Below are 21,012 nucleotides of genomic sequence, written 5' to 3' on the forward strand. Positions count from 1 at the left end.
TTCTCAGATTCAGGAAGAGAAGGCTTCCGAGGTGCAGGAGTTGAAAGAGAAGAATGCTGAGCTCGGGAAGACTTTGGTGAATGCTCTTTCCTACGCTGCTCTGGAGATGAGGATTAAGTGCATAAAGGCGTTTTAGAAGGGAGAGCATTTGGCTTGGGACTTAGGAGCTGAAGAGGAGAGGCTTGCTGCTGATTTCCCTGATGGCCTGAACCTGGATCTGCTAGCTGGCTTGGTAGGAGATGGTGCTGCTTCTGCTAATGATGATCCAGGTGCTAAGGAAGAGGTGAATTCTCCTGCTCCTGACACTCAGGCAGCTGCTTCTGTGGTTGTGGATCACATTGACATAGATTAGCTTTTTCTGCGTCTGAAAGACTTTTACCATGCTTAGTTAGTTTTTGGCCTTGCGGGGCGTAACATTTCAGTTTTATTTTGAACAGTTTGATGTATTTTGATCTGGTTCTGGTGCCAGACGTATTTTTCTTTTGAACTTAAGTATTTTCTGGTGGATATATCTTTGTGGCGTACCGTTTCTGGTGCTTTGATTTGTGCATGCACGTCGTTTGTTTGGCCATCGATGTTTGATTGCTGGCTAAGGGGTCTAGTATGCCCACTCTTCCAGAGGAGCCAGACTTGCGTGGGTGCTAATGCATCGCGGGAGGCTGGTTGTCCCGGTTATACGTGCTTAGCCACGGATACACGCCTTCTGTAATGAATACAGACTCTGCCAGATTAGTTTGCATTTTATTCACTTGGCCATTTATTTGAAAGAAATAAAAAGGGATTCTATACTTAAAACATTCAAAGTGGTTTTGTAACTTAAAATTTATTAGAATTAAAATACAAATAAGGTGGTTTCAGAACCAGAAATGTTGAATTCAGAAATAACATTTAGAACCAGAAAAATATTCAGAGTCAGGAGAATATTTAGAGACAGAAAAATATTTAGAGACAGAAAAATATTTAAAGCAATATCTAGAACCTGGCTGAGCTATATCTGGTAGGCTGAGTACCCAGTTGCTGACCATGCTGGTGACTTAAGTGAAATACTTTTTCAAGTGGGTGATATTCCAGGATCTGGGAATCATTTGCCCTTCCATAGTCATGAGTCGGTAGGCTCCATTTCCAACTGTGCTCTCCACTTGGTATGGCCCCTCCCAGTTGTAGGCGAATTTTCCCGCTTGCTGGTTCTTGATATTCTGCAAGACTTTCCTCAGGACCAAATCTCCTACCTGCAGGGTTCTTAATTTTGCATTCTTGTTATAGCTTCTAGCCACAGTCTGCCGGTAGTAAGCCATCCTGATCTGGGCGCTGGTTCTGAGTTCATCTATCATGTCCAGACTGCTTGCCATTTCCACCTGATTCCGATCTTCTGCTATACATCCATATCTGTGGGTTGGGACCCTAACGTCGGATGAGATGACTGCTTCTGCTCCGAACACCAGGCTGAAGGGAGTTTGTCCCGTTGCAACCTTGGGTGTGGTTCTGTCAGCCCAGAGAACCAGAGGTAGCTCTTCTACCCATTTGCCCCCAATCTCCTCCAACTTCTTTTTCATTTTTTCGATGATAATCTTATTGCTGGATTCGACTTGTCCGTTGGACTGGGGGTTCCTAGGAGTAGATTTCTGCAACGAGATATTCCACCTAGCACAAAAAGCTTCTGTCTTATTTCCAATAAATTGGGACCCATTATCACATATAATCTCAGATGGAATGCCAAACCTGCATATGATATTGCGTTTAATGAAAGATATCACCGGGTTTTCGTAACTGGGAGGATGATTCTGCTTCTATCCATTTGCAGAAGTAGTCCGTCATGGCGAGCATATAGACTTTGTTTCCTGGTGCTCTGGGTAATGGTCCCACGATGTCCATTCCCCACTTCATGAAGGACCATGGCGAGATAGCCTGATGCAGAGGCTCTACTGGCTGGTGGCTAACGTGGACGTGCCTCTGACAAGCGTCACATCTTTTTGCGAATTCCATGGCATCTTTGCGCATTGTGGGCCAGAAGTATCCCTGCCTCAGTGCCTTGTTGGACAGGCTCCTGCCCCCTGCATGGTTTCCACATTCTCCACTGTGGAGAGCATGCAAAACAGCCCGAGACTCTTCCCGATCCAGGCATCTGAGGTAGGGTCCAGCGAGGGATTTCCTGAATAGAACACCATCAATTAGTATGAATCTGGATGCTCTCATTCTGAAGCTCCTTACCTCCTTTTTATATGCTGGCAGGATATCATTCTGCAGCCAGTCTAGGTATGGTTTCCTCCGATCAAGTATTTTCTTCTGGTGGTGCTTTGCACACCATTTTTGCTTCTATTTGAGATTTTAGTGTTGCTGGCTCCAGCACGTGGACAATTGGTATCGTGGAGATGGTTCCTGCTTTTAAGGTTGCCCCCAGGGTGGCTAATGCGTCTGCTTCTGCATTCTGGTCCCTGAGGATTTGCTTGATGTTGAACGTGGCAAATCTGATTTTCAGCTCCTTTGCTATGTCTAGGTATGCCATCATCCTGGGATCCCTGGCTTCATAACAATCATTAACATGGTTAACGATAAGCTTAGAATCACTGCAAACCTGGAAGTGTCTGATTTTCAGATCCAGAGCCAGCTTCAGACCCAGGATCAATGCCTCATATTCTGCTTCGTTGTTTGTGGCCTTGAATTCACATCGCACGACCTGGACTATGAGATCTCCCTAGGGTGACTTGAGGACCAGTCCTACTCCTGCTCCTTTGGCATTGGAGGCTCCATCCACATGTAGCTCCAATACTTGTTCCCCTTTGTATTCTTCCAGACTCAGAATGTCCTGTTCTGCCTGGGTCTGGAGAGATGGGCAGAAGTCAGACACAAAGTCTGCCAGAGCCTGGGACTTTATGGCCGTACGAGGTTCAAACTTCAAATCGTATTCGCTCAAGTGCACGGACCATTTAGCCATCCTCCTTGACAATTCTGGTTTTCTCATGATGGTCTTAAGAGGATAATTAGTTATCACAGAAATTGTATGAGACTCGAAGTAGGGACGCAATTTATGGGATGCAGTAACTAGTGCGAGGACAAGTTTTTCTAGGGACGTGTACCTGGTCTCTGCTGGAAGCAGAGACTTATTGATGTAATATCTTTGGGTCTTTGTGATCCTTCCCGCTCTCGTACTAATCTTGCACCGATCGCTTGCTTTTGTGACTAACAGGTACAGGAATAGTGGCTCTCCTGGTTCTGGTTTTGACAGAAGTGGTGGGGTGCTGAGATAACGTTTCAGCTCCTGAAATGCTTTCTCATGCTCTTCCGTCCATTCGAATCTTTGGCTCTTTCTAAGTACATCATAAAACAGCCTGCATCTGTCCGAGGATCTGGATATGAATCTGTTTAGGGCTGCCACTCTTCCAGTCAGGCGCTGGACGTCTTTCGGTTCCTGTGGTGACTCCAGCTGCAGAATTGTTTTGATTTGTTCAGTGCTGGCCTCTATCCACCTCTGGGTCACCATATACCACAGAAATTTTCCACTGGATACTCCAAAGGTTCACTTTGTAGGATTCAACTTCATTTGGTATTTCCTGAGGGTATTGAAAGTTTCTGCCAGGTGCTGGTGGTGTTGCGAAGCCTGCTTCGATTTGACAACCATATCGTCTATGTATACTTCCATAGTTTGGCCTATTTGTTCTTTAAACATCATGTTTACCAGCCTCTGATAGGTAGATCCTGCATTTTTCAGTCCAAAAGGCATGACATTATAACAATAAATACCTCTCTCAGATCTGAATGCCGTCTTTTCCTGGTCACTCGGGTGCATCTTTATCTGGTTATATCCGCTTCAGGCATCCAGGAATGTTAGCATCTCATGACCCGCAGTAGCATCTACCATGGTGTCTATGTGTGGTTAGAGTTGGCATAAAGGGTCGCGGGCCGGTGGGCGGCACGGCCAGGCACGGTCCACGACACGGCCCGGCGAGAAAATCGAGGAAGCACGGGCACGACACGACTGGGCTTGAGACGGGCTCCGACGCGATTTTCTTCAGAAATCCGTGCCTAGGCACGGCACGGCCCAGGCACGGTGGAGCCCGGCACGCATAAGGCACGACGGGGTTGGCACGGCCTGGCACGAAGAATGACCCGTTGATCATTATTTATTAAACAAAAAGTACATTAATATTTAATCCATTAATTATCATTTATTAAACAAAAAGTACATTAAAATTTAATAAAATATATATTTAAACCATTAATCATCATCTATTAAACAAAACGTACTAAAAATATATCAATTATATAACGTTTTTTTTTAAATAAAAAAAAATATTAAAGCACATGGGCCGGCCCACGGACAAGGCACGAAAAGCCCATAGGCCAGGCACGGCCCGAGCACGAAAATGGCCGTGCCTTGAGCGGGCCGCGGCGTAGGTTTGGATCAGTGGGCCTGGCACGGCACGGCCAGAGAAGCCCAATATCCGTGCCTGGGCCGGGCCAGTTTTGGGGGAAGGCACGATGGGTCGGCCCAGCACGGCCCATTGCCTACTCTATGTGTGGTAGCGGGAATGGATCCTTTGGGCAAGCTTTATTTAAATCCGTGAAATCGACGCAGAGCCTCCACTTGCCATTCTTCTTTGGAACCACCACCACATTAGACAACCATTCTGGATATTTTACTTCTCGAATTTTTCCTGCAGCAAGCAAGTTATCTACTTCTTGGTTTATGACCCGGTTCCTTTCAGAAACAAACGTTCTTCTTTTCTGCTGCACAGGTTTATAGCTTGGATCCACACTTAGCTTGTGAGTTAACACACTTGGGTCTATCCCTATCATATCATCATGTGACCAAGCAAAACAATCCATGTTAGTTTTTAATAATCGAACGAGTTCTCTGCGAATGTTACTTGTACATTCAGATCCAATGAGCACGATTCGATTCGGATGCAACAGCGTCGGGATGACTTCGTCGCACTCCGCCCGCCGAGGCTCAATGTACTCGTCCTGGATGTCTTTGGTTTCAGAATCGCTATGCAGGCGAGCTGGTTGTTGACTTCAGAGCCACTTTATAGAAATCCTTATCTTCTTCCTGGTCCCTACGTATCTCTTGCACCCCCTAAGGTGTTGGAAACTTCAGACATTGGTGGTACGTTGAGGGAATTGCTTTCATCTCGTGGATCCAGGGCCTGTCAAGGATCACATTATAAGTAGAGGGTCCGTCAATAACCAGATACCTTACCTGCTTGTTTACACCTCCGGCATAGGTTAGGGTGACGATTTCTCCTAGGGAGTGCCTTGTTTCGCCACTGAAACCAACCAAGGGACCGCCTTCTTTGCTAGATCTTTCTCGGTGAATCCCATGCCTTTGAGTGTCTCTAACATGATCAGGTTGATGGAGCTTCCAGTATCCACCAGGATCTTTTTCAACTCGCAATTTCCTATGGGAAGCGTGATGATTAGGGCATCGTGGTGCTGTTCTGGAGCAGACCCTGCATCTGTTTCGTCAAAGGTGACTGATGGCAGATTCTGGCGGTTGATCCTGCAGGAATTTTCTGGTCTGTCTCCTTTAGTTTTGGTTGCGTCCCTCTTTGCTGCTGAATATGTCAGCCCACACAGCTCCGATCCACCTGTAATAACATTCACAGTTCTAGTGCATTGAGGAGAAGGAGATGGCAGAACTTGATCTGCTGAGTTTACTCTGGTTGTGTTTCTGGGTAGGAGGTGATCCATGTTTCCTTGATCATAGTGGAATTTGACTTCCTTTTTGAGGGAGTGGCATTCATAGGTGTCGTGGGTGTTGCTGCCGTGGAACTCACACTTCTTGCCTGTGTCCTTTCTGCTGCTGGGGTTTCCTTCTAGAAGTTTTGGCCATCTGACTCTGCGTCCTAGCTCCTTCAAGGCTTTGAATAGTCCTGCAATATTGGTAGTAAAACCATACTCACTTTCTTTCGGAGGCAGATCTGCTTCGCTCTTTCCTTCAGAATTTCCAGAAACTCTATTCACGCTTCTGCTGTAGGGTTTGGGACTTTCACTTCTCTTTTCTACCGGAGCTTTTCTGGATACTGGGTCTGAATCATAAATGCCTCTGATTGGTGTAGAGTCTTCCTCCAATCTCATGATAGCAATTGCCTTTGTCTATACTTCCTCAAAGGTGGTGTAAAGGTGCTTCGTCAGATCCTTGTAAAGATTTGAATCCTGGTGTAGTCCTCGGCGGAAGGCTTGTATAGCGGTTGCTATATCACATCTTGGGATAGCCACCTTCTCCTTGTTGAACCTATTCAAGTAATCACGGGTGGACTCCTCGAACCCTTGCACTATCCGGTAGAGGTCACTGGTCTGCTTCTCCGCTTCTCCGCTTTGCGAATCTATTGGTTGAAGGCGTTGACTAGGTCGGCGAAGGTTTGGATATGCTCTTGTTTGGCGGCCGACGAACCACTGCAGGTCGCTCCCGACAGTGGTTGATCCGAATCCCTTGCACATACAAGCTTCCTTTAGAGATCCGATTTGCGATTATCACCATCATTTTACGCTTGTAGTGGTTGATATGGTCAAGTGGGTCTGTGGTTCCGTCATAGAGCGTCATGGCTGGAGGCACACATCCTTTAGGGACACCGATTAGGGCTATGTCATCCACGAAAGGTGAGTCCGCGTAGCTGTCTCTGGCTGCTTTCTCCAACGGACGGGCTACGCCTGGTATCCTATACATCAGCTCCCTCAGCTCCTGGTATTGCTGCTCCAACGAATTACCTGCTCCCGCAAGAGGGTTAGAAACAGGTGGAAAAGAACCAGCCGGTGTACCACCTAGCCAAGGCGCTCCAGAAAATTGGCTTGGTCTTTGGATGATGGTTCTTCGGTGTCGCACCGATTATGGATCGGCCGCCATCCTGGTGTCTCTTTGTAATCCTCGATCCAGGCTCCACCGGTGTCGGTTGCAGGATGGAATTGCTGCATTGATGACATGTCCAGATTGCCATCCTGATGTCTGGTGTGCGGGGGTACCTGAAAAGGGTGGTAGGTCAGATCCTGATGGGGTGCTAAACAAAGCGTTACCTGTTGTCTGCTGCAGACTGGGTGGATTATCAAATGATAGGCATCCCAATCCTATGGGCTCAATTGGTTCGTTGGGTGCTACTCCTGTAAGGTCCAGTCTGGTGACTAGTTCTGATGGAATTGATCGACTCGATCCTCCACCGCTGGTTCTGGTCAGAGCCTCTGGTGCTAATGCTGGTTTGAGCTGGACTGCTGTCACGATCTGAGCAATCAGGTTCTGGTTGTCCTTCCTTAGATCCTCAACGGCCCGACGCAGAGTGTCCATCCCCTGAATCATCACCTGCATCGGATCAAGCGCTGGAGATCCTCTGCTTCGGAGAACTTCTGCGCTTGAGCCTTTCTGGGTCTGGCTTCTGGATACAGTTTCACCTCTTCTAGGGCTTCTTTCCCTACTGGATTTGGACTGACTGGGTGCGCCGGCTGCTTTGGGTATCTGTGGTGGCTTCAGAGGCAGACGCGGAAGCATGGTTCTGGGCGACATGCTGACGGGGGTCATCTGACTGGACGCTGGAGATGCACTTACTGGTCCTGCAGATGCAGGAATAGGTCCTGCTCCAGAAGACAGGGATGACATGCTCTGACTGCTGGAAGGATTCAGGCTGGTCCTAGATATTGTGACGCCTGGTTCGGTTTTGCGAGATTTGGCTATAGAAAATGATCACTATGTCCCACAGTGGGCGCCAAACTGTTTTGGTAAAAAATTACCGATTATGAATTAATTATGTGAGTGATAGTGAGTATTCTAAATGCCAATTATGGTTAAAATGCAAATGATAGGAACGACGAAATAAAGACAAACGAAGAGAATGACACGGAGGATTTTTGGTGACGCGGAAAACCCGGTGTGGGAACAACCGCGGGGGGAGTCGGAATCCCGCCAACTTTTGCACTATAATCAAGATTTTGTGAACAAGTAAGGAAATACAAGTGTTATGTTGCTAGAGAAATATTGCCAATTATAGATGGATTTTGAGGAGTGAAGTGTTGCTCGAGAGTACTGATGAGTGCCTTGAGTGTTGATCTTCTCGCCCTTAAATAGTTGCTGGAATCAGACCTAGGGTTTTCTGCTTCTGTTCCTGAATACCAGGACAACCCCTAAAGAATAGGGAGTTGTTGATTGACTTGGTTGGTGGCCGTATTTTGCACGTGTGCTTTTTATTTGCTAATTTGTGTTTGTTCACTCTTTAATCCCCACGGTCCCCTTTGTGCCACATCACCAATCGTCTTTTCTTCCCATCTTCCAATAACCATACGCCACATCGCCTAGTTTACTTGCCACTTTTTCTGCCAATAATACGGTGCCATGTCACAGGTGATAAAATACAATTTTTATCCCTAACAGTAACATAAAAATGTGACCGTTTGAAAATGGTCACATCTGACCATCAAAATGGTCACATAAAGCTTATTTGAAGTCTTTAGACGGAATAAGTCCTCTGAAATGAGACGTATAATGTTTGAATTAGACACATTCACACGATCACACATATATTCGCACCAAAAAGAGAAAACAATCACACATATATGGGCTTGCTCACGACTTACGTTTACATCATATGTACGTCTAGGAAAAATTTATTCTAAAATCATTTAGCAATAGCTAATAGGAGTACTAACTCCTTTTTGAGTCCTTTCCATAAGTGTTCAAAATTGTTTTTTTTTTGAAGTGGCACGCTCGCATACTCTCTAAAACAGGCTAAAGATACAAGGCATAACATATTGTTCCAATTGTTTAAAGGCACATTAGAAAACCATTGTTCCAATTGTTTATAATTACAAAAATTAATTCTTAAGATTTTTTATATACCCTTTATTGCAATCATTTGTTTGAAACTATCGCGTGAATTTTTCAAAAAAAAAAATGCAAATAATATTAGTGATCATTTTAATCCACGGGGTAAATCTCAAGATATAGTCATCATCTCTAACTTAGTAAAGCATAATATTAGACTGTCATAAATAATTTCGAACATGATCACATGATTTCCCCTTATTTCTAGTAGAGATTACTTGTCCCACTTTTATGTCCCATTTTGTATTCCATTGCCTTAAGTCACACTTGAAATAATAAAAATGGTAATATTATACTCCCTCCTATTCTAAATAACTCTCTCTATTTTCTTTTTCGTTTATTCACAATACTCTCCCTATTTTCTTATTTGGTAAACTTTTATACTTATTTTAATCACCCCACCCCACAACAATACCCCACAAAACTCATACTTTATCTTATTTTAATCATTTTACCTCATAAAAATACTTATTTTAATCAACTTACTCCACAACAATACTTATTTTAATCACACAATATCTTACCTCTCTCCAATCTCCTACCCCACTACAATACTTTACCATATAATACTCCTCTCCTTTAATTCTCGTGCCCTCCATGAATAGGGAGGGTTATTAAGAATAGGAGAGAGTATATTAAAGTGCTAATGTGTCATTAAGAGAGGTGGTGAGACATAAGATGAGACGTGAAATGGGGCAGAGGATCTGCTCTGCCTTATTCCACCCCAACTAGTCTTGCTTGTGACGGGCTAATCCCGTCACAAGCTTGTGATCTCTCACAAAAAGAGAGAGGGGATAAGGTGGGGCACCCCCATGTGCTTCCCTACTCACCTTTTTATGGGTCATTTGTGAGAAGAAACGGTATCCGTCACAAACATATTGCCATCACAAATGAGAATTTGTGATTCCACCCATGGGTTTATGTTTTTATTTTAAAATGTGTACTAGGTGATAATTAATTAGCTGTGGACGTGATTTTTAAGTGAACGTAATTAAAAGACGCACGAAGCAACCCATGCGATTATAATATAAATCGATGGATCATATAAATCTAGGCCAACGTCATAACTAGAGGTGGTAATCGGGTTAGTCGGGTCGGGTTTGGGTCGGGTCACGTCGGGTCGGGTCATATCGGGTTCAGGTCATATCGGGTCAACATACCCTTTCGGGTCGAGTCGGGTCGGGTTCGGGTTGTTATCGGATCGGGTCATTTCGGGTCGAATGATGTATAGGGTCGGGTTGGGTTTGGGTCGGGTCATTATCGGGTCCGGTAACTTAATCGCATTACTATAATTTTTTACCATTAAATTTATTTTTTAACTTATTATTTGGTTTAATTAATTCATTACTAAGTCAAAGATATCAATTTAAACACAAAATCACTTACATTTTGATCAAAATTAAGCTTAATAATTATCGGGTCATCAATTTAATCGGGTCAGTATTGGGTCGGGTCAGGGTCCGGTTCGGGTCACTGATAATCGGGTCGTGTCGGGTTACGGGTCGTCATCGGGTCGGGTCAGGTCGGTTTCAGGTCACAATATTTTCGGGTTCGGGTCGGGTTTGCTCGGGTTCGGGTCGGGTCACTCGGGTCGGGTCAGACTTGCCAGCTCTAGTCATAACTCACAAGACCTCGCATTTTTCGACTGTCATTTACATTCTTCCATGGATTAAATACGACATTCATTTCACTAACCTTAAACTCTGCTTGTTAACCAAAGTGGCTTAGGTGTAGTGGAGTTCGGGAGTGCCTCAAAGCGTTGCAATGACAACGAATTGAGAGGTCCCGGGTTCGACTCCCTACACGGGAGTGCTGCGGTTACCTGTCATCCTAAAGGATGTCTTACATGGCACACGTGGTTTGCAGGGTATTGCATGTGCCCGGGGGGATTCAACCCCTCGTCAAAAAAAAAAAAAAAAAAAAAAAAAAAAAAAGCTCTGCTTGTTATTTCAAATGAAAATAATTTAACAAAATTAAACGGAACTGAAAGTGCAAAAACGTAGAGTCTTAATAAACTCCATGGAAGTTTATGTAAAATTCCTTAAAATGTCGCAAAAATAAATTTATTATTTTAATATAATAAGTACTAAATCTTACCTCAATTTAATTATTTTGTCTATCATATTATTGTAATATCTTTTTTTTGAAAGAAAAGAATAATTCAATAATAGAATGTTATACGACACTAACAAGAGATAGATATAATCGAAAACAAATCTAATGAAAAACAAAGAAAAATAATTTTCTTATAAGTTAGGGATTTCAAAACTCCATAAGAAACAAATTTGGGCTAAGTTCATAAGATAAGCCCTTAAAAAGGCCATGACACATGTGACTACAAAACACAATGAATATAAAAAGGTAAATAAATAACTTAGACAAAATAGTATTTTATTCAGTTTACATTTTGGAGAGAGCCTGGAGGGGGTGATTACCTAAAGAGAGGAGTGTTAAAGTCAAAGAGTAAATTCTATCGACAAACACCTACGGCAAGCACTCAACAAATATATCAAATTCCTCTTGCTTATTCAAGAAACTCAAACTCAAATTACAATTCGTGAATAATTGATAATTGTACACAGACATAAAGTGAATTCTCTGGTGGTATATAAGACATGTACAACTAAGTTAACGAATACAATCATCATTTTCTATTCCGGGATTTAATCTTCAAGCTCACGAGCCGTGTGATTATGAGCATCGGGGAAGTAAAAGCAGAACCTTACTAGAAATTTAGGCTTTGTAGCGTGTTGTAAGACAATACAACAAACACGTAAACAACATCAGAGTCTTAATCCCAAAATAATTTGGGGTCGGCTGACATGAATCATCCTTTCGAACCGTTCATGGGTGAACGCACGCCTCAAAATGCGAAGAAAAAAAAAGGGAAAATGAAAAACAAAAGGAAGAACGAAAATGTAAAGGAAAGTCAAGGTAAACGTAGGGGTTTTAAAATCGAATTCCGGATTTCTTTTATAAAACTTAAAATTTAAATCGAGAGAAAAGATTAAAAACGATTTTTAAAAACCGAAATAGAATTAAGGATCCGGAATGAACCAAGTAAAATCTATAAGAAAGTGGTTGGTAAAAAAGTGTAATAAAGGAGAGAAGAATAAATAATTTAATTTCTTTAAATTAAATAAAAACACTAAATATGTCAAAAAAAAAAAAAAAAAAAAAAAATACTAAAAATCCACATGTATCCTTTCCCTCCATTGTGCCCTCTCCGTCACCATACTCTCCTCAAGCCCCAGAAATCTCATATCGTGCTCTATCACTCTCAACCATGTCTGGCTGGGTCTTCCTCTACCTCTAGGACCTTTTCTGTTCTCCAAGTCTCCAGCCTCCTAATTGGTGCGTCCATAGGTCCCCTTCTCACATGGTCAAACCATCTTAGTCGGTTTTCCATCATCTTGCCCTCTATTGGCGCCACTTTTACCTTTTCCCTAATCACCTCATTCCTTAACCGATCTTTCCTTGTATGTCCGCACATCCACCTCAACATGCGAATCTCTGCCACACTCATCTTTTGAATGTGACAATGTTTCACGACCCAACACTCGGAACCGTAAAGTAAGGCAGGCTTAATTGCCGTGCGATAAAATTTTCCCTTTAATCTTTGAGGCATATCTTTATCGCATAGAAACCCTGAAGCACTCTTCCATTTCAACCATCCCGCTTTAATTCTGTGAGCCACATCTCCGTCTAACTCCCCATCTTGTAAGACAATAATCGACAGTAAATAGCAAGAGAAGACAAAAGAATTTTTTTTGCTGCCGTATAGGCGTATAATAAGCCCAGACTGCCTACAGTCCGCCTTAGTAAATAGAACGGCGAGAAAGGGCTCAGTGCCGGCAGAAGGGAAAAAAATCCGTTTTTAACAGAATTTCCAGTCTTTGCCGGCAGGGTCAGAAAGGGTTTAGCTAATGGTCCGAAACCGGTTTTCCAGAAAAAGTAGAAACGTCATAGAAAGAAGTGCTCGAAAGACAGCCGGCCCTCGAGGGCGCCTGCTTGGACATAGGTCAAGGGTTGGGTACGCAACTAGTTAACAAATTAAAGGAAGTTAAATAAACACTAGCACCAATTATACAACATGGCGCATATCCAGTAAAAAGAAAAACATCACAAGGCATTGAAAAATTTACCCCATAGAAAGGATAATCGTAGAATGGGGCAGGAGGTTAAAAAGAACGAAAAAAAAGAGTGTTACAAGATAGAAGAATAGTAAGATATCCTCACCAGCAGCGCCTCTAATTTGACAGCAAGCATCAAGACGAGTGCAAGTCTCCAGAAGGATACATGAAGCTGCATATATTAAATGTATTAGTCAATCCATCATTGAACTGAACCGTGAAGAATTGCAATTGCAGGACAAATACCATGATGAGTGATGACTACGTTTGGAAGGAAATTATTCATCCGTTCAGGTCACTGTAGTCTACCAATTCATATTCATTTTCACATTGCCAATCACTAAGTATCAGCCTCATTTTGCATGCAAATTACACCTTCCACGTTAGCTCTCTGTTGCCCAAGTGTGCTTCTGGTTTGACTTGCCAACGGCTTGTGCAACCTCTGCTGTTGCAAAGTAAGGAAAACAAATGTGCTCAGGATCGTTTGGTTCACCATAGTTACAATGTCTTATCTTGTTCCACATGAACGGATAAATTGCTTGGTTGAGCACTAGAAGTGGAACTCCACAAAAATCGCCATTTTACATAGGGAACTAGGTAAGCCACGCCCTCTACTTTGGAAGAATTGGATTTCTTCTGACACGCATATTCTACGTCCTGAACCAAACAACCTAGCAGTTTAGTAATTCCTATGAATTGCAATTCCTTTTTTTTTCCCACTTAAACGAACACTTAGACAAACAGTCTAAGCACACTTAAATCAACTCGTGATCCTACACTCCTAGTGCATCAGCAAATAAATAATTCCCAAAGCTTGCTACAATCACTAAAAACATTCAACGAAAGACACACTGCAGAAGGATGATTGATTATTTCACAACCGTGAAAAAGAGTGTGATCATCAACCTTTATGCTCTTCTAGTCTCCATCTAAAATACATCCACAGATATTCAAACGTGTAACATCCCTTTAATGTTCTACCAAGGATCAAGTGATCTAGTTTCACACTCTATGGTCAACCTGTAGTTTCATGTTTCTCTTAGCATTGTTCTGACTACTCTTTTTGGTGAAGTAAACATCCTAAGTTCCCGTTTAGTGTCATTGATGAAATCTTCACAATGGAAGCACTTTTACAAGGATGTAAATTGTTGGCTAAAACAAAGGAATTTAAATAGTCTTGCAATGTAACTATGCTAGTGAAAAATCTCCTTTGTTAATTCAAAGGCTGGATTGCCAGGAAAAGTTTTCAAATAGATGTGATATACAGTTCGATAATACAAGAAACGCCTCTCCAATCACCTTTGGATGCAAGTGATTTTGCCAATTTCAAGTACGAAATTCATTCATCTCCGGATCTTAGAATGATCAACTTATGGAGAATTTTCAAACCATCGGAACAATTTAGCACTTAGATAGTTAGATAAACAATGTCCTTGGGGTTGGTAGTGAGAGAATTATACCTCAAACCTGTACTTCCATCACTAGTCTTTGCCCACATCCTTCATCACTGATGACACCAAAACCAGATCGTCGCTCTTTTGTTGAATATCAGCATCTTCGTTTGCAGATTTGGGAGCCTCTGTTAACAACCCACGACGTCCCAACAAAACCAAATAAAGCAGCTTCATCCTTGCTTCGTAAACAGGATTTGAGTTTATCAAGCGGCCCCTTTCATAGGCTTCTCTCAGAAAAACAGTATGCTTCTTGCCTTTGGTCGATAGATAAAATATCCCTGGGTGATCTAAAAACAGATCCCTTACATTTAAATCAATCCCAAACCACTTCCTGAAATGGCTAATCTTCTCCACCTCTATCATTTTCTCCACAGTTAAACTCATAAACTCATGGACAATTGCGACAGCTCGCTTCTCAAGCATCTTCATTCCATTCTTTGTTGTCTTCTTCTCCCCCACTTGTTCATACGGTCCAATGTATGGCTGTCTCTGCCATTCCTTAACCTTGGCCTTAAAAGTTTTTCTCAATTTCATTCCCGGAGGAAACCCTTGCTTAAAACTATATCGAATCTCAGTTCTATCAACCTTAGAATCCTCCTTGCAACATTCCATAACCCGCCAATCCTCAATTGAACAAGTAAAATGGCCACTAGGGTAAGAAGGAGCGAGATTCAAAACATGAGTATTAGGCTCATTCCCATCAGAAAGCGAGAATAGCTGAGGGTTTTGGGCTATGACAGACTCCTCAAAATCATCAGGCAGACCCAATTCCCTCCAAACTTTGAAAATCGCCCTCAATGGCACTGACTTGGACTCCGACATGGACAAAACCCGAACCAATCTCTCGACAACCAACGGCAAAGATTCCTTAATGGCAGCCGCCTCAAGTTGGGAAATCTCCGTCACCTTCCCGGTCAATTTACAAAAAGGCATGGACTTGGACTGGTTGTAAAAAATCTCAAAAATGTGAGGGTATTTACGAAGAAAGGAAGGGGCTCCACGATTAAGACGGAGCTTTTGAGCTAGCCTAGACAAGAAATCAACGGAGACGGAAGGAGGAACCCTAGTAGGGTTAGCAAGGATAAGGTCTTGAATTGCAACTACTTTAACTAAATTCTTGTAATTATGCATATATTTCTCAAATGTTGGGTCTCTAGCCCTTATTGCAACATACTGCACTGTAGAAATTGCTCTCCCTACTGAATTACAGCTAATACAGAACCCATTTAAGGGTTTCACTACCCTTTTCACCAATTGATTTGCCATTAAATTAAATTGCAAAATGGGATACAACAACTGTAAACAATTCAATAGATTTCAAGAAAAGTAAATATATTGAATTGAAACTGAGGAATGCAAAGATGCACACCAGATATTCGATGAAATGCCGCGAAAATACAAGGGGATTAGAATCTAGGGGTAGAAGGATCGAACCCAGGCAACAATATCTCAGTCTCAACCACTAGACTAATACATATCCATTGGAAAACTATGATATTGAACAGAAGGATAACCAACCTCGATCACTGTTTTATGTTAATCAGTTGCTTGTCGTCATACAGAGAGAGAGACGGTGTGGTGGAAGCAGGTGAAAGACGAAATTCACGTACTTTCTTTTTTTGAGAAAAGACCCCGGAGGAGGGTATTAATTCATTAATGATAAATCAAAGGCTGCTGCAGAATCCGCAACAGGAGGTAAAACATTCGACCAAATAGTTTTGCCAGCTACCCTAGGAAAGACATGAGCTAAAGCATGAGCTACCATATTGTTTATCCGACTCGTGTGAGACCAAATAACCGAACTAAAAGAATTACAAAGATGTAAAATATCAGCAATAAGAAGAGAAAACGAGCTCCGTCCATTGCGTTTTTCCCTTAGCGCATCGATGACTTGAAGACAGTCGCTCTCCAACATTACCCGTTGAAATCCTCGTGCCCGAGCTTCTTGTAGTCCATCCAACACAGCCGCTGCCTCCGCGAATCGAGGGTCCCAAACAACATCACGTTCCACTGTTAATCCCCACAACACCCTACCCCGGACATCTCGACACACCGCTCCCGTACTAACCCCTTCCTCCTCCTTGATCCCCGCATCCACGTTAATTTTTATATATCCTTCAGCAGCCGGTCTCCACCCTTCATGCTCCTCCCCACTCGTATCCTTCGCCCTCTTCCTTCCACGGCCTTCACCATACCCCACATTACCACTCTCTTCTTGTAGGATGTCCCTGACCCGTTGCACTACTCTATCCGGCTCCACCTGCATTCCGTCGAAAACCACCTTGTTTCTGTGTTCCCAAATGGCCCAGCACCCAATCATAAAGGCCCCATACTCACTCGCCTCAAGCTCCCCCCATCAACCCTCCACCCAATCACGCGTACTATTCCCCGTCCCCGACCCCTCATCAGTCCCCTTCCCCTCTAAACCGAGAGCATTCCACACCCACCTTGCCACACTGCAATCTCGAAACAAGTGTCAAGAAGATTCGGAAAACGATTGACAAAAACAACATAAAGAAGACTCACCTCTAGTTCGACTTGCAATGTTATCCAAGGTTGCCAAAGCTCCACTGCACAGCTGCTAGAAGAATAGTTTAACGCGAGGCCATACTCGAACCTTCCACAGCCGATTCCACAACCACTTCTCCTTTTCCCAGTTTGACGAGCTCCCCGAGTTACTAGCATCCCCAACCAAACACGCATAAGCAGACTTCACCGAGTACTCGCCATCCTTCTCCAGGCCCCAGTACCACACATCTCTCGGCATATTGGGACTAACTCGCATATTGAGAATTCGTTTGGCTTCGAAGGGCAGAAAGTAACGGTTTAGCATCTCCTCATCCCATCCCCTACCTCCTGGTTTGAGTAAGTCGGCCACATACATAAGTTCGTTCCCCGGTCCACATGGAGAGATTACCTTCCCCCTTTGGCACCCTTCGACCCACGGCTGTCCCCACACACGCGTATCTCTACCATCACCTATCCTCCTTCGCAAACCACGTTCCAAAACCTCTCGTGCACCAATAATACTGCGCCAGGTATAGCTCGGCCTTTGCCCCACTTCCGCATTCATAAAATCCCTCGTGTGGTAATACTTAGCTTTCATAACCCGAGCCCAGAGACACTCCGGATCAGCCACCAACCGCCACGCTTGTTTCCCTAGGAGAGCATCGTTGAGCAGTTCAAAGTCTCGGAAACCAAGACCTCCCACACATTTAGGCCGACACAAGATCGTTCTTCCAAGAGACCCACGAGATACCGCGCTTCCCTTCGCCATGACCCCACCAAAACCGAGACACCATCGAACGGAGGACGTTACAAAAGGTTGCCGGGATTTTGAAAACACTCATCACATAGGTAGGAAGTGAATTGGCAACTGCCTTTATAAGAACCTCCCTACCAGCCTTCGACAATAATTTCCCACGCCACCCTTGTAATCTTTTGCTGAGCTTGTCACGGAGAATATCAGTAAGAACTTTTTTTGATCTTCCTACCACCGTGGGCAAGCCCAAATACCGTTCCTGCGTCTCAACTTCACGAACTCTAAGCTTGTCGAGCACCCTGTCCCTCATCACTCTAGGGACCCATTTACTAAAGGACACTGTGGTCTTCTCTAAACTAACAAGTTCACCCGAAGCAGCTTCATATCGCCTAAGAATACCGGACACAATCTCAGCCTCATCCTCCGTTGCTTTCACGAAGAAAATACTATCGTCTGCGAAGAACAAATGAGAAATAGTAGGGGCTGAGTTCGAAATCCGCAAGCCATGGAGTGACCCATGTTCCACAGCTCATCGCATTAGGTTAGAAAGGGCCTCAGCACAAAGGATAAATAAGTAAGGCGATAGAGGGTCCCCTTGCCGGAGACCTCGTTCAGGGTGGAACTCACTGGTCTGCACTCCATTAATTAGAACCGAAAAAGATACGGATGGAACGCAAGACATTACCCGAGAGACCCATCCACGGTAAAAGTTCATAACATCCAAAACTCGTCGCAAAAACCGCCACTCAACCCTGTCATAGGCCTTAGCCATATCCAGTTTAACTGCCATAAAGCCATCATTTTGTCTCGAATTTTTCATATGGTGGAACATCTCGAAAGCAATGAGTACATTATCAGTAATAAGCCGCCCTGGGGTGAACGCACTTTGGTTCTCAGAGATGATCTCACTAAGGAATAACTTGAGTCTATTGGCTAGAACTTTAGCAACAAGCTTGTAGACCACTAGAGGTGGCAAACGGGTCAATCGGATCAGTTTCGATTCGGATTCTTTCGGATCGGGTTATTTCGGTTTATCTTTTTTTTCGATTTCAGTTCAGCTCAATTCAGGTTGGATTCAATTTTCACTTTTAATCGGTTGTAGATATTTCGGATCGTTCAGGTTCGAGTTGGGTCAATATCGGTGCAAATAAAGTTCGAGTCGATTTAATATCAGAGCAGATGAGATTCGAGTCAGGTCATAATCGGATCGGATGTCAAGGGATTAGGTCTTTATTCAATAATTGGATATAATACGAATAATTTTTTTCTAAAAAGTCATAAATAATTTTTTTTTTGTATAACTACGATATAATATTAATTCATTGACGTCAAATAGGTGACACTCATGTACAAAAAGACACCCTAGATGTGACGCCTAGGTACATTCGGGTCATTTCGTGTTTCAATGTTGGGTTTCTGTCATCAATCTACGGGTTGAAATCGGTTCAGGTATATATCGGTTCAGATTAAAACAATTCAGGTTGAAATAGTTCAGGTTCATTCAATTTTGGGTCTATTTCGGATATTACAAATTCGGTTCGATTTCGAATCAATTCAGGTCGATTCGGGTTTCGGGGTGAAGTTTAGTTATACCTTTTGGATGTACGGTCAGGTGTCGATTCAGTTATTTTTGATCGGTTTTTCGGGTTCAGTATACTTTTGCCAAGTCTATAGACCACATTGCACTGACTAATAGGTCGGAAATCCCTAATTTTATCCGGTGCCTTTTTCTTCGGGGTTAAGACAATATTAGTATTATTAAATTCACCCGGGTCCAGCTCTCCCCTTAAAATTCCAAGCACGGTTTTAATGACCTCCGGCCCAATGATATGCCAAAAAGACTGAAAGAAAAGAGCATTCATACCATCCGGTCCCGGAGCTTTGAGCGGGTGCATTTGGTTCAGAGCCTCAATAACCTCCTCCTCTCGGTACTCAAGCCTTAGGCCTGCGTTCATGCGGTCCGTAACCCTCCCTTCCAGCCCAACCAGCGTGTCATCGAAATTGCCCGGATTTGACAAAGTAAACAGCTGCTTAAAGTAATCCGTGACCACCCCCGAGACTTCATCATGACCAGAACGTTCGAGCCCATTGTCATCCACAAGCATACCGATATAATTATTTCTCTTCCTCTCCCCTGCTCTTAAATGGAAGAATTTTGTGTTGCGGTCTCCATCTTGTAACCATAGCGCCCTTGAACTTTGCCTCCAGTACTGTTCTTCTTGCCTTCTAAGTGTAGCGATTTCAACAACGAGCTTCTTCCTCCTCCTTACTTCCTCATCAGACCGCCCCTCCCTTCAATCAGACGGGTCAGCTGCTTGGTTTTACGCTCAATTAAATTGCTAATTTTCCTTATGCTTGTTTTTTTCCACGCTTGTAATTCACGGGCACAACATTTTATAGATTCGCCCAGCACTCCTCCTCCCTTATTAACCCCACACCTGACCGCATCCTCACAGCCTTCCTCTCCAAGCCATATATGCTCAAACCGAAAATTCTTTTTCACCTACATTCCCGTGGCTCTCTTATCGAAAATCAGCTTAATAGGTGCGTGGTCGGACCATTTCCGAGTTAAATGAATAAGCTTTGCGTATGGAAATAAATCCGCCCACGAACCCGTACACATCGCTCTATCAATCATACTTTGTCGATTAGCTTCGCCTGCTTGCCCATTATCCCATGTAAATTGTGTTGGAGCTTGTGTCCTCCACAAATTAGTGTGATAACATTTATAAATCTCTTAAAGGTTCACAAGGGTATACTTCGTATTTTATCAGTTGATTAACGATTACCTAATAACGGTTGACTTGCTAGAAAGTTTGACGTTATTATCATACAGATGGCGGTGATCAACTGGTCCCTAAAGGTCACACCTATAGGATGTATTTGAGAGATGTGGTTATGGAAATGTAATCACATTGATGCCTTATATGACTAAACAGTTAGTCAATGTGTTGATGAGACGATTATTTAATGAAGATTAAATAATATTAGTTGAGACGAATTAACTGTCAATTCGTAAATTGAATATAATAAGTTATATTTAATTAAATGTATGTAATGTTAGCTTGGACGAATTAATATGTTAATTCGTTATTAAATGTAATCGGTTATATTTAATCAACAAGATGAATGTGTCATAGTGGTAATAGTAAGGGTACTCAGACCAAGAGGTCATGGGATCGATCCTCACTAAATGACAATTTATACATTTTATGCATTTTTGTATACTACCAAAATAAGAAGATTTAATCTCCTTATTTTGGGTAAGTAACAAAACCGAAAAAAGAGAAATTATTTCCTCTTAATTTCGGAAATAATGGGCTGAAAAGAGGAAAGGAAAAATCTACCCTATTTCCTCCTTAT

The 21,012-nt window shown here is 43.0% G+C and overlaps 3 protein-coding genes across 7 annotated transcripts; all 3 read right to left on the reverse strand.

Moving 5' to 3' along the window:
* Positions 1-1,034: 1,034 nt before the first annotated feature.
* On the reverse strand, positions 1,035-3,478 carry LOC141649542 (uncharacterized). The gene is made up of 3 exons (XM_074458229.1): positions 2,711-3,478; positions 2,303-2,572; positions 1,035-1,469 (listed from the first exon to the last, which is right to left on the reverse strand). The coding sequence occupies exons 1-3, from the start codon at positions 3,476-3,478 to the stop codon at positions 1,035-1,037; spliced, it is 1,473 nt and encodes a 490-aa protein (XP_074314330.1).
* A 7,769-nt stretch (positions 3,479-11,247) lies between these two features.
* On the reverse strand, positions 11,248-16,032 carry LOC141647883 (protein ROOT PRIMORDIUM DEFECTIVE 1). Of its 5 annotated transcripts, XR_012545884.1 has the most exons (4): positions 14,394-16,031; positions 13,180-13,590; positions 13,040-13,105; positions 11,248-12,517 (listed from the first exon to the last, which is right to left on the reverse strand). XR_012545884.1 is itself a non-coding variant. In XM_074456249.1 (2 exons), exon 1 carries the CDS (start codon positions 15,651-15,653, stop codon positions 14,415-14,417), a length of 1,239 nt encoding a protein of 412 aa, XP_074312350.1. In that variant the 5' UTR covers positions 15,654-16,032; the 3' UTR covers positions 12,823-13,375; positions 14,394-14,414. The 5 variants fall into 5 exon arrangements, 3 of the variants coding, with proteins under 3 accessions (XP_074312350.1, XP_074312351.1, XP_074312349.1); XR_012545883.1 differs by lacking the exon at positions 11,248-12,517 and having other exon boundaries at positions 12,823-13,105; XM_074456249.1 differs by lacking the exon at positions 11,248-12,517 and having other exon boundaries at positions 12,823-13,375; positions 14,394-16,032.
* On the reverse strand, positions 16,033-19,754 carry LOC141649543 (uncharacterized). Its single transcript, XM_074458230.1, has 5 exons — positions 19,307-19,754; positions 18,256-18,612; positions 17,647-18,102; positions 17,005-17,546; positions 16,033-16,647 (listed from the first exon to the last, which is right to left on the reverse strand). The coding sequence occupies exons 1-5, from the start codon at positions 19,752-19,754 to the stop codon at positions 16,033-16,035; spliced, it is 2,418 nt and encodes an 805-aa protein (XP_074314331.1).
* Between the last annotated feature and the right edge of the window lie 1,258 nt (positions 19,755-21,012).

This window comes from Silene latifolia, chromosome 3, assembly GCF_048544455.1.
Source record: "Silene latifolia isolate original U9 population chromosome 3, ASM4854445v1, whole genome shotgun sequence".
Classification (NCBI taxonomy): domain Eukaryota; kingdom Viridiplantae; phylum Streptophyta; class Magnoliopsida; order Caryophyllales; family Caryophyllaceae; genus Silene; species Silene latifolia.